Below are 13,825 nucleotides of genomic sequence, written 5' to 3'. Positions count from 1 at the left end.
TGTAACCAGACTGATTCCAGGGATAGCAACTTAGTGGGTTATTTCATGAGGAGAGAGTAAACAGATTGGACCCAGACTCTCTAGAATTTAGCAATGAGAGATGATCTCATTGAAACGTACAAAATATTTATGAGCAAAAAACAAACTGCTGGAGGAACTCAGTGGGTCAGGCAGCAACTATGGAGGGAAATGGATAGTCAATGTCAGTTCGAGACCCTTCATCTAGTTGCTGTCTGACCTGCTAAATTCCTCCAGGAGTTTGCTTTTTGTTCCAGATTCCAGCATCTACAGTCTCTTGTGCCTCCAATATTTTTATGAGGTTTGACAAGGAGATGTTTCCACTGGCTAGGCTGTCTAGATCCAGGGATCACAGTCTCAAAATAAGGAGCTGACATTTATGGCAGAGATGAAAAGAAATTTCTTCACCCATAGGGAAATTCTTTGCCCATAAGGGCTGTGAAGTCTTAATCACTGAGTATATTCAAGACAGATAAATGCATGACACAAGGTTCTTCTCTAACTCCATCCAGAAGTCTGCAGATGACACCACCATAGTGGGCCGAATTTCAAATAACAACAAGTTGAAGTACAGGAAGGAGATGGAAAACCTAGTGACATGGTGTCATGACAACAACCTTTCCCTCAATGTCAGCAAAACAAAGAGGAAACTGTGCACATGCTCCTGCTTACATCAAAAGTGCTGAGGTGGAGATGGTTGAGAGCTTCAAGTTCCTAGATGTAAACATCACTAATAGCTTGTCCTGGTCTAACCAATGAGACACCATGGCTAAGAAACAGCACCTGCAGATCTGTTCTCTACTTCCTCAGGAGGCTAAAGAAGTCCATCACGTTCCCATTGACCCTTTCCAATTTTTACAGTTGCACCATAGAAAGCATCCTATCTGGATGCATCATGGCTTGGTATGGCAACCCCTCTGCCTGAGACTGCACGAAACTGGACACAACTCAGCACATCATGAAAATCTGCCTCCCTTCCATGGACTCTGTCTACACTTCTCGCTGCCTCGGAAAAGCAGCCAACATAATCAAAGACCCCACCCCGAACATTCTCTCTTCTCACCTTCCCCCCCATCAGGCAGAAAATACCAAAGCCTGAAAACACGTACCACCAGGCTCAAGGACAGCTTCTATCCCACTGTTATAAGACTATTGAACAGACCTTTCGTACTATAAGATGGATTCTTGACCTCGCAGTTTACCTCGTCATGATCTTGCACCTTATTGTTTGTCTGCACTGCACTTTCTCTTGAACTGTAACACTTTATTCTGCTTTCTGTTATTGCTTTTCCCTTGTATTACCTCAATATACTGATTTGATGAAATGATATGTATGAAGGACACGTAAAACAAAGTTTTTCACTGTACCTCAGTACACGTGACAATAATAAACCAATTTACCAATATGGGGTTAGCACTGAGGTAAAAGATCAGCCATAAATCTTATTGCGTAGTGGAGTAGGTGCAAAGGGGCCAGATGGCCTATTCCTGATTCTATTTCTTAGGTTATTATGTTCTGACATCCCCTTAAGTAAGCTACTACATACTGAGCTGTTGGTGACTACCACAAATTTGGGTTCCTGAACCTTAAAAGATCTTCTCCATTTGTTCAGGTACCAGAGTAACACTGCAGCTGAAATTCTCAACACGATCACCAATATTCAGCCAAAGGAAAGTGGTGGTGGTGGTGGAGAGACTCGAGAGGCCATAGTCTATAAACTTGCTGAGAGCATGCTGAAAAAGTTGCCTCCAGATTATGTGGCACATGAGGTACATTAATGTTCAAGGGTATCAAAGGAACTACTGAGTTCTATCCTTATTGTCACCTTGGGAAGCTAGAAAGTAAATCTTTTTGAAGAGGCTGTGTTGTTCATCTTATTGCTAAAACTCTTTTAAAATTACTGCTAGCAACTTCCAGCAATCTGACAACTTGGACTGACTATAATTATCCCAATTTTTCAACATTCATAGATTTTTGGCAGTCTCTTAAAATATGTACAGATTTTAACCCTGGAAATGTCTCTTAAATTTGTAAAAATATATGCTCACTGGTGCACAGGATAATTTTCAACACATGCCTGGTGTTCTCTTTTGGTTCTTCCAGTTAAAGTAAGGACTCTTAGGGTCGTTGAGCCATTTCAGTAATCTGTGCAACACAGCAATTTTATGTGGCATCATTTAAATAATTTAAAAAATTCTCTCAGAGGGCTATGAATCTTTGGAACAGCTGTAGAGCCATTGTCCTTGTGTATATTTTAAGCTGAAATAGATTTCTAATCAGGAGGGGAAACAAGGGTTCTGGGGAAAGTGCAGAAAAGTGGACTTGAAGAATGTTGGATCAGCCATGATCTATTGAATGGTGGAGCAGGCTTGAGATGCTGAACGGCCGACTCCAGACCCAACTGAGATCTAGAACCATAGAACACTACAGCACAGAAAACAGGCCATTTGGCCATTCTAGTCTGTGCTGAAACCTTATTCCACTAGTCCCATTTACCTGCGCCCAGTCCATAACCCTCCAGACCTCTCCCATCCATGTATCTATCCAATTTATTCTTAAAACTTAAGAGTGAGCCCGCATTTACCACATCTATGTGGTGAAAGTACTCCCATGGTATTGTTGAGTAGGAGTTCCAAGATGTAGATCCAGCTTGTGGCTACGCACACAATGTATTTACCTCTAATCTATCAAGAACACATTTTTCCACCAATCTTTCCTTTAACTTCAAGAAGCTTAACATTCCTGGGCACACTAGTTTAGCATGGCAGATTGAAAAGGCTGGCAGACCACATTTTGTGATCAGACTGATTCATTGGGTGGGGAACCCACCTCCCCAATGCTGAGACAGGATTGATGGGATGATAGATGTGCCTTCTAAGACTATTGAACAGACCTCTTGTACTATAAGATGCACTCTTGACCCAATGCAAAATATTCAAAATGTAGCTAGAATTGAGTGGAAGGAAAATAATTATAATGGAAATGGTGATAAAAGGTCTGGTTTTGTATTGACCCTCAATTGAGCAGAGTTCATCAAAAGCAGCAAATGTAAAATCCCATCTTTATTTCAGTTGTGTCCATTCTTTAGCCATATTGGCTCTCTCCTCCAAAAGAGTATCAATGTGTTACTGATGAATTCCTGATCCCATATGAGTGACCCACTCCATTATCCAAATCAGCCTGTCCTCAGAATTTAGGAGTCTGGACGCAGGAATTACACTGGGTAAAAGTCCCACCTGTCACACTGAAGGCAATGAAGTAGACTTTCAGCAACTTCTGATTGAGGCAGACAAAATGAGTCTATTTAATCATTTTAGGATCAGATACTGTAGTTCAAACGTTTTCACCAGTTTGTCACCATTTCTCAAATACATATCTTTTTCTAACCAGAAGTGCAGAATAGATACTAAATGTGATGTGATTATATAAGGAGATTTTAGTAACTTGTGTGGTTGAAACTGAACCCAAACCTTTTAAATGAACTGGATTTTCTATTACCTAGCTTTAACGTGGTTAATGTACTTGCTGCTATAAAAGAATAATTTCATAAATCATCTGTTTTTATATGACTATACAGATAGATGAGACTGTAAGGTGATACACCATCCTGAAAAAACTGTTTTGATAGGTGAAAGCTCATCTCATAAAAATGGGAATTTTGAATTCTATGAATATTTTCCTTCGACAAGAAATTGACCGAATGCAGAAGGTTATTACAATGCTTCGGGTCTGTCTGAGTGACCTACAGCTGGCTATAGAGGGAACCATCATCATGAGTGAGGTCAGTATTATAACAATGTAAGAAATAGAAGCAGGAACAGGACGTTCACCCCCTCATGAAAATCAAAGAAACTGCAGATGCTGGAAATTCAAAATAAAAACACAAGATGCTGGAAACACTCAGCATATTGGGCAGCATCCTTGGAAAGAGAAACAATTAACGTAAAGAGAGAAAACAAGTTGGTTTTAAATTGCAATGTATGCAATTTTTTAAAGTTATAAGTGTCCATCATCTGGCAGTGGTCTTGATTCCTCCATTCTCCAATGGTTTATTATACCAATGGGCAACACGGTGGCACAGCTAGTAGAGCTGCTGCTTCACAGCACCAGCATCTTGAGTTCAGTCCTGACCTTGAGTGCTGTCTGTGTGGAGTTTGCAGGTTCTCTCTGTGACCACATATGTTTCCTCCAGGTTCTCCAGTTTTCTCCCACATCCTAAAGGCATATAGGTTGGTAGGTTAATTGGCCACTGTAAATTGCCCTGAGGGTGTAAGTGAGTGGTAGATTCTAGGGCAGTTGATGAGAATATGGGACGAATAAAGTGTGATTAATGTAAATGAATGCTTGATGGTTGGCACAGACTCAGTGGGTGGAAGGGCCTGTTTCCGAGTTGTATGACTCTATGTATGACCCCATGATCATCTGTATTTGCCTCATTGTAGCAAGTCAGAAGCTGGCAGCTAGTTACATAGCTCAAGATACTGGTCCAAAAGTGAAGGGGGCTGTATTGCAATGGTTATGTTGTTATGTGATAATCCAGAAGCCTGGACTAATGCAAGTTCAAATTTGACTATGATATCTGGGGAATTTAAATTAATAACCTAGTGGTAATAAATCCATCTGGTTCACTAATATCTTTGAGGGGATGGAAACCTTCTATCCTTAGGAAGGGGTTAGATAGTCTTAGGCGAGGTTTAAAGATCGGCACGACATTGTGGGCCAAAGGGCCTGTATTGTGCTGTACTGTTCTATGATTACCTGGTCTGGCCAGTATGTGACTCCAGATCCATGGCAGTGTGGTTGAACACTTCGTGCAATGGCAATGAGAGATCAGCAATAATCTCCAACCTTGACAACAAAGCCAACATCTGAACAGCTGCTACAAGTGTGAAATTGAGTGATAGTGTCTGTTTAATGTCACTGTGTTTAATAAGTTCAAGTGTTTCAAATAATGATTCTGCTACACCCCTTTACATCACTTCCAGGCCTGTCTTTTGTTAAGTATCATAGAGTCATACAGCATAGAAACAGACCCTTCGGCCCAACTCGTACATGCTGATCATTTAACATCTTCTGCAATATGCCCCGGCACAGATTTTACTGTTTGTTTTCTCCTCTCCTCCCCACTTTCTTTGCATCTTCTCTGGATCCTCCAGATCATTCACCTCAAATGTTAACTATGATCCTCTCTCGAAAGCTGCTGCACATCCTCCTGGCATTTCTGTTCTTTACAGCCTCTGAAATGTTTTACTTTTTTTTAAACTTTTGTTCAGCAAAGAATTGGTCGCTGTTTATTAAGAGATTAGCAATTGTCCCTCAAGAGATTGCAGAGTCTATTTAAAAATTGGTTATGGTCTGCTGAGAGTGTGATCACTATTTGCCAGGATCCAGACTACTCCCTTCATTTTCCATCAAAATTCAGCTTTCCTTCTACAACTCCACAATGATGTGGAGCCTCTGCCTTAGTTACTGCCTATTCTAATTGGAAAGATATCCAAAGTGGGATATACAGAAGGTCACCATGATCCACACACACTTACCTCACACACCCAGTGGTACTCATTCTGTTTTCCCTTCACTTATTTCTTCACCTGTCCTTAACTCTTATTTGGAAAGAGGTAAATATATTTCTTAATGCTGTAAGGATCAAAGGATATTGAGAGAAGGCAGGAGCAGAGCACTGAAGTGGCTGGTCAACCATGATCATGTGGGATAGTGGAGCAGGCTCAAAGGGCCATCTGGCTTACTCCTGTTCCAATTTTAGAGTCCTACAGCACGGAAACAGGCCCTTCGGCCCAACCAGTCCATGCCAACCAAGATGCCCACCTAAGCTAGACCCATATCCCTCTGAACCTTTCCTATCCACATACCTGTCCAAGTACCTTTTAAATGTTGTTAATGTACCCACCTCAACTACTTCCTCTGGCAGCTCATTCCATATACTGACCACCCTCTGGGTGTAAAAGTTGCCCCTCAGGTTCCTGTTAAATCTCTCCCCCCTCACCTTAAACCTATGCCCTCTCATTCTTAGAGCACAGAAACAGGCCCTTTGGCCCACGACATTGTGTCAAACTAATTAAGCTAATGATGCCTAATTACACTCACCCCTTCTGCCTGCACATGGTCCATATCCCTCCATTCTCTGTGTATCCATGTGCCAATTAAAGAGCCTCTTAAACACCTCTATTGTACCTGGCTCCACCACCACCCTGGGAGTTCATTCCAGGCACCCACCACTCTCTATATAAAAAAACTTGCTCTGCACATTTCCTTTTAACATTCCCCCCTCACCTTAAATGCATGCCATCTAGTATTAGACATTTTGACCCTGGGAGAAAGATACTGGCTGTCGACTCTATCTATGCCTCTCATAATTCTATCAGGTCTCCCCCTCAGCCTCTGCCGCTCCGGAGAAAACAACCCCAGTTTGTCCAACTTCTCCTTATAGCACACGCCCTCTAATCTAGGCAGCATCCTGGTAAACCTCTTCTGCACCCCCTCCAAAGACGCCACAACCTCCTATAATGGGGTGACCAGAAATGAATGCAATACTCTAGATGTTATAAAACTGCAACATAAATTCCTGACTCTTGAACTCAGTGCCTTGACGAAGTATGCCATACGCCTTCTTTACTACCCTATCAAATTATGCAGCCATTTTCAGGGAGCTATAGACTTTGACCCCAAGATCCCTCTGTACATCAACACTGTTAAGGGTCCTGCCATTAACTGTGTACTTTCCCTTTACATTTCATCTCCCAAAGTGCAACACCTCACACTTGACCAGATTAAACTCAATCAGCCATTTCTCTGCCCATATCTGCAACTGATCTATATCCTGCTGTATCCTTTTGCAATCTTCTACCCTATCCACAATGGCACCAATCTTTATGCCCTCTGCAAACTTACTAACCCACCCATCCACATTTTCATCCAAGTCATTTATATACAGTATATCACAAACAGCAGAGGTCCCAGTGCAGATCCCCTGATCACAGACCTCCAACCAGAATAAGACCCAACAACCATTGCCCTCGGTCTTCTATGGGCAAGCCAGTTCTGAATCCAAATGGCCAAGTCATCGTGGATCCCATGCATCTTTATCTTCTGGACGAACGTAGCATGAGGGACCTTGTCAAATGCCTTACGAAAATTCATGTAGACAACCTCCACTGCTTTACCTGCATTAATCACCTTCATCACCTCCTCGAAAAACTCAATAAAGTTAATAAGACATGACCTCTCCCACACAAAGCCATACTGACTGTCCTTAATTAGGCCATAGTTTTCCAAATGCCACATAAATCCTATTCCTAATAATAGTCTCCAAAAGCTTCTGTACCACTGATATGAGACTCACTGGTCTATAATTTCCAGGATTATCCCCATTTCCCTTCTTGAACAAAGGAAGGAAATTAGTTATTCACCAGTTCTCTGGGACCTCACCCGTGGCTAGAGAGGATACAAAGATCTCCAGCTATCTCATCTCTTGACTCTCTCAATAATTCTTGATTCACCAACCCTGGGAAAAAGACTGTGTGCATTCACCCTATGTGCATCCCTCATGATTTTATACACCTTTATAATATTACCCCTCATTCTCCTACGCGCCAATGAATAAAGTCCTATCCTGCTCAGTCCCTCTCTCTAATTCAGTTCCGCAAGTCCTGGCAACATCCTCTTAAATCTTTTCTGCACTTTCCAGCTTAGTGGCATCTTTCTTGGAGCAGGGTGTCCAAAACCAAGCACCATATTCCAAATATGCCCTCACCAACATCTTGTATAGTGTCTTGTTTTTCTAGAAATCAGCTGCATGCCTCTATCAACTATGGACCTCACCCAGCTCCCACATGGTTCCATGTTAATAGAGCAAGGTAGTCGTTCTTGCTGAATGGAGGGGAGAATCTCCAGCTGAGACTAAGAGGGGGAATCTGTGGGAGGTGTTAGTGTTTAAGTTCCTATCTGTTGCAGTTTTGTTCTGGCCAAGTTAACAGAGGAGATTCCAGCCCTAATCCTTTATTGTTTTGTACAGAATTATTTAAATCATTTGAATAAAGATCTTTACTGGATTCCAAAAATCTCCTAACAGAGATGTCTCCATTATTGTGGTGATGTCAGGAATTCGCGCTACTTTCAGTACTGTTCAAAGAATTTAGAAACAAAAGTCATTTCTTATGTCTGTTTGCCTGGCCAGTATCTTCCTGAAAATTAAAGATCTTGCATAAAGAGTGAATTTTAGAATATCTCCATGTCAAAAACCTAAAAGATTTAAAATAAGACAGAACCTTCTGGAAGTGCACAATTCACAGCAGCTGAAAGAGAATACTGTCTCATTCCTGTGACACCTGCCTTTTCTTGCCCAACTGCCGGTGAATCTGCTCCACAGTTCATATTCAGATTCCTAATATTTGCATTTCTCTTCCTTTAAAGATTGTGAAAAGGTGCATGGAGATAGACTATTACACAAGTTTGCAACTGGGAGAATCCTGGATTGTCTGTAAAATACAGTACCTTTCCCATTGCAGCATTTAATCGATGCCTTGGACAATATGTACGATGCTCGTGTCCCTCAGGGATGGAAGAGGATTTCCTGGGCTTCTTCTACTTTGGGATTTTGGTTCACAGAATTCCTCGAGAGAAACGCGCAATTTTCCACCTGGCTCTTTGAGGGAAGGCCAAATGTGTTTTGGATGACTGGGTTCTTCAATCCCCAGGGTAGGTACCAGCAAGCTAAAGAAGAGTACATCATGATTTGAGGTGTGAAGCGGTGTTGCAAAAGGATATTTTGCATAATTATTTATAGTAATTACTTTGATTCAGTGACATCTTTCAAAATGTGCAATGACAAGGTGCAGCTATCTAGTGCCTTCAGCACAATGGAACATCCCAAGATGCTTTACAGGAATGTTATCAAAGGTGTAAATCAATTGCAATTAAGATAATATTGGACTGCGAGCCAATGTAGACTAGCATGCATGGGTGTGATACATGGAGAGAATTAAGAAACAGCAAAATTTTGGACAAGTTCAAGTTTATGGAGGGGCACAAAATGGGAAGCTGACCAGGAGATTATTGCAGTAGTCAAATATACAGATAACAATGGCCTGAATGAGAGTTTCAGCATCAAATGAGCTGAGTGAATGTGATTGGAAATTCATTTCAAGGCCAAATAAGATCCCATGGTTGCAAACAATTAATTCAACCACATTCAGTGACCAGAAAAAGGAATGGAATCAATGGCTAGAAGATACAATTTGTAGCCATATTTAATTCTGAGAGGGAGCTTGCTCTATGTAAATTGGCTACTGCATTTTCTATATTGTAAATGGTTACTCCTCAGAAATCCTTCATAGACTCTGGAGCTTTTTGAAATCTGAAAGAAACTGTAAGTGCTATAGAAATAGAAGTCTTTCTTTCTTTCTTTCACTGGAATGTTTCAGTGTAGCTGGCCAAGGACAAATCCCCACAGTCCCTACAAGTTCCAATGTGCTGTGGAGAAATTTAAATCTAACTCAACAGAGCTGGAATATAATCGCACCGATATCCTATGGCAGAAATTTGTAAGTGAACAGAACCAGCTTGTGCTTAAGTTAGAATTTCACCTGTAAAAGCAGCAAATCAGGATTTAGCAACATTACAAAATAAAATACTCTACAAACCTGGAGAGAGAAACAGAATTAACAATGCAGGATGATAGCTTTTTATTAAACTGGGAAAAGTTAAAAGAAAACAAAATTAGGATACAGTGAAAGGTGGGAGGGTGGAGTGAACAAAAGGGAGGGCCTGTGATTTAAGAGCATTAAATGATTGCAGGAATTATGGTGCAAAGCCAAAAAGGCTGGTAATAGGATGTGTATAATCAAAAAATGAGTTAAGAGGAACTATAACTTGGAATAGCAGATCATTATCGGAGATTGTTGAACTCGGTCCTGATTCCAGAAGGCCATATATGTGCCCAGTCAGAAGATGAAGTGCTTTTCATGGAGTTTAAGCTTCACAGGAAAAGACAACGATGTATTATTTACATCTGGCCCTGTGCAAAGGTGGAAAGCTCAGTCATTCACCTTTCTGCACTCCTTTCTCTACATTTTAAAACTAGGTTATCTTCAACTATTTCCAGTTCTGGAAGAAGGATATAGATTTGAAATGTTGACTGTTTTCTCTCTCTATAGATACTGCCCAACTTGCTGAGTATATCCAGCATTCTTGTTTTTATTTCATATTTACACTGCCATGAACGTTTCACTTTTAAAGAAATAAATTGTGTTTATTTTGTCCACAGGATTCTTAACTGCAATGAGACAGGAAGTAACAAGAGCACATAAAGGTTGGGCACTGGATAGTGTTACTCTGCACAATGAAGTAACAAAACTGATGAAAGAAGAGATCAAAGTGCCACCTGTGGTATGTATGCATTTATTTATGGCCTTGAGTTAGTTCCATGTTTAAAAATTAAATTCAGAGTACACAGAGAGGAGGAATACCTGAGTATTTGATTTTGAGTTTTTATTTAAAGTTTTCTTTAATAGAGATGGCCCTGATTGCCTACATCTTAGGGCTTTAGAAAAAGCCAGACACTGAGATCTTCCACAATTTCCTGGATTTTGGAGCATTCCTTGTGAATTGTGGGGTTACAAATATCACTTCAATATATTAGAGAGAGGAAAGAGAGAGAACAGGAAACTATAAAGCCAGTTAACCCACAACAGTAGCAGGGAAAATGCTGGAAAGTTTTTAAGGAGATGCCAACAGGGAAATTAGAAAATCATATTATAATTAAACAGAGCAACATTAATTAGTAAAAGGAAAATCTATATTATTAAAGATATAGCTAGCAAGTGGATAAGGGTAGGTAGCCAATGAATGTAGTGTATTTTGATTTTTAAAAAGCATTTCATAAGATGCCACCAAAGAGATGTTGCCCAAAGTGAGATCAGTGGTGATATATTAACATGGATTGGGGATCAATTAATTGACAGAAACAGGAATAATCAGTTGCATGTTATTATTTCTGCACTCACCTTCTCTCCTCGTATCCAGATTTAAGGCTTCCACTGTAGTCACCTTCCACCCCACTGCCTCCATATTCAGTGGTTGATTTCTTACACTTCCAATGTGATGCCACCACCAGACATTCCCCCTTCTCCCTTTTTGGCATTCTAAAAGAACCTCTTCTTCTGGGATGTTCTGGTTACTTTTTTCACCTTTACCAAGTCTAATTCTCACAGGACTTGCACATGCAACCACAGGAAATGCAGCACCATTCTTTTTACATCTTACCAGATCGTTAATGTATGGATAAACAGCACTGGTGTTTGTGGTACACCACTTGCCACAAGCTTCCAATCACAAAAACAATCCTCAACCAATACCCTCAGCCTCCTATAGACAATTTTGGATCTAATTTGCCAACTTGCCTTGGATCCCATTGGCTATAACCTTTTGGATCAATTTCCTATGTGGGACCTTGTCAAAGACCTTACTGAAGTCCATGTAAATCACATCAATCACACTACCCTGATCAACACATGTTGTTACCTCTTGAAAATGTTAATCAAATTCATCAGAGAGGATCTCCCCCAACTATTTTTGATGAATGGAGATATACAGTAAGTGAGTGCAGATGCTGGAATCTGGAGCAAAAAAAGTGAACTGCTGGAAGAACTCAATGGGTAGAGCAGCATCTAAGGAGATGGTCGACAGGTCAAAACTGTTCATCAGGACTTTTGATTAATCCCTGCCTTTCCAAATGTAGATTAATCCTGTCCCTCAGGATTTTTTTCCAATAACTTCCCTACCACTAACATTTGACTCGTAGGCCTGTAATTACGTGGCTTATTCCTGCTGCCCTTCATGGATAAAGATGTCACTTCTACCGTCTCCAGTCATACCTGTGGCCAGTGAAGATTTAAAAATCTCTGGGGATGGTGAAAACAAATTCAGTACTAATTTTCAAATGAAAATTGGATAAATAAGAAGAAAAATTGCAAGGCTATAGGAAAGGAGCAGAGTAGGACCATCTAGGTAACTCTGCCAAAGAACCAGCACAGGTATATTGTATTATTCAGTGCTGTATCAACAATGGAATAACCTCTTTCCATTGTGTAAACTTTACTGGCTCCCTTTCTCCAGTGTTTTACACATTCAACCTCTGCATGCTTGCTTGGCAGGAAGGAGTATATATCCATGGTCTTTACCTTGATGGAGCGGGTTGGGATAGGAGAAACACAAGACTGACTGAGCCCACTGCAAAGGTTCTGTTTACAATGGTACCTGTCATCTACATATTTGCCATCAATTCTACTGCACCCAAAGATCCCAAACTGTACATCTGTCCAGTCTATAAGAAACCCCAACGCACTGACCTGATGTTTGTCACTGCCCTCTGCATGAAAACAGTCCAGCCACCCGACCACTGGATCCTGAGAGGGGCAGCCCTGCTCTGTGACATCAAGTAAAACAAGCTGTTTAAAGCTGGTGAGGAATCCTGAAATAATTTAACAGTAATGTTTCTGAATTTGAAATTTTAGTCATTAGCAGTTTGCATTTATAACACTATATGATTATAGTAAACAGAATTACAAATATTATAATTATATTGTGCCTTATAAATGTAAATATAAATAGATTGTTCTTTAATATTTAATAAATTACATTTTTGAGCTGTACCATGCAGTATTTTAATCCTCAGTCTTATTATCTTGTGATTCACTGACTTATAAGCAACCAAAAAAATTAAAATGGGGCAGTCACAGAATAAAATCAGGGAAAAAAAGAAGTCCACTCAGCCTACAACGATTGGTCGGGCTACTTGCCAGGTCCTTATTTGAGGTGTTCATCATTGCCACTGGGAGTGGAGTGGAGGGTTCATTCAAACCAATGGCAATATCAGCAGTTCCAGCTACACTTAGTTTTCAGCAAACCCACAGGTCAGATAGAAACTATTTCCAGCGATATACTCAGTTGCAGAATTCAGTTTTTTCCACATTCTGTTTTCTTCCCGTGAATATTTCTGGCTTCTAAACAATCCTTGGTTGAAATGGTTCTTGTTGTTTAAGCAAGTCCTAGTCCTCTGGACTAATTTTTGAGTAAGACATTTACTACTAACCTTTTTAAAAAAATATTGTTTCTGAATTCTTCCAGTATGTACAATCATCACCCTTCACATTTTACTCCATCTGGTATCTTCCTATTCACTTAAACAGTTATACCTCTTTGCAGCCTCAGCGTTCAATATTTTCATTTTCCCACCTGGCTTTGCATTGTCAACAAACTCAATTACTATTCAGTAATCAAATATTATTCCTTATCCCAATCATCTTCCATCCCAGAAATGACTGTTTTGGGAAGAGGGCATCAGTGGCAAGGCCAGCATTTATTGCCCCCGATTGGCCTGAGTTTCTGTTGAGCCACTTTCTTGGACGTTCACCCACACTGCTCAAAAAGCAAATAAAAATGCAGATGTTAAGAATCTAAAATAAAAACAGAAAATGCTGGATCTATTCAGGTCATGCAACACTTATGGAGAGAATTAACATTTCAGGTTGATAACTTTTCATCAGAACTAGAAAAGGTTTGATAAAAAGTTAATGTTTTAAGTTGCAAAGGGGAAGAACTGGAGAGATCCTTCTCCAATGTAGATGCATTTTCTCTGCTACACTGGAGGAACCAAATGTAGATTAGGTGACAACTTTGCAGCACACCTCCATTCAGTCTACTTAATCTTCTTTCTACCTGTTACATTAATTCTTCATTTGTCTTTAGCCTTATACGATACCAGAAAAAAAAACATTAGCTTGAGGAACA

The 13,825-nt window shown here is 40.3% G+C and overlaps 1 protein-coding gene across 1 annotated transcript in view; it reads left to right on the top strand.

Annotated features, from left to right (window-relative positions):
* Positions 1–12,477, top strand: part of LOC127575526 (dynein axonemal heavy chain 8-like) — a 443,415-nt gene extending 430,938 nt beyond the window's left edge. The window contains 5 exon segments of the mRNA XM_052025459.1: positions 1,632–1,788; positions 3,648–3,800; positions 8,545–8,734; positions 10,302–10,423; positions 12,190–12,477. Of these exon segments, the coding sequence (XP_051881419.1) occupies positions 1,632–1,788; positions 3,648–3,800; positions 8,545–8,734; positions 10,302–10,423; positions 12,190–12,477 (910 nt within the window).
* The last annotated feature ends 1,348 nt before the right edge of the window (positions 12,478–13,825 follow it).

The sequence above is a fragment of the Pristis pectinata genome, chromosome 10 (genome assembly GCF_009764475.1).
Source record: "Pristis pectinata isolate sPriPec2 chromosome 10, sPriPec2.1.pri, whole genome shotgun sequence".
In the NCBI taxonomy this organism is placed as follows: domain Eukaryota; kingdom Metazoa; phylum Chordata; class Chondrichthyes; order Rhinopristiformes; family Pristidae; genus Pristis; species Pristis pectinata.
The sequence above is the reverse complement of the archived record's forward strand: the minus strand, read 5'-3'. Positions and strand labels throughout refer to the sequence as shown.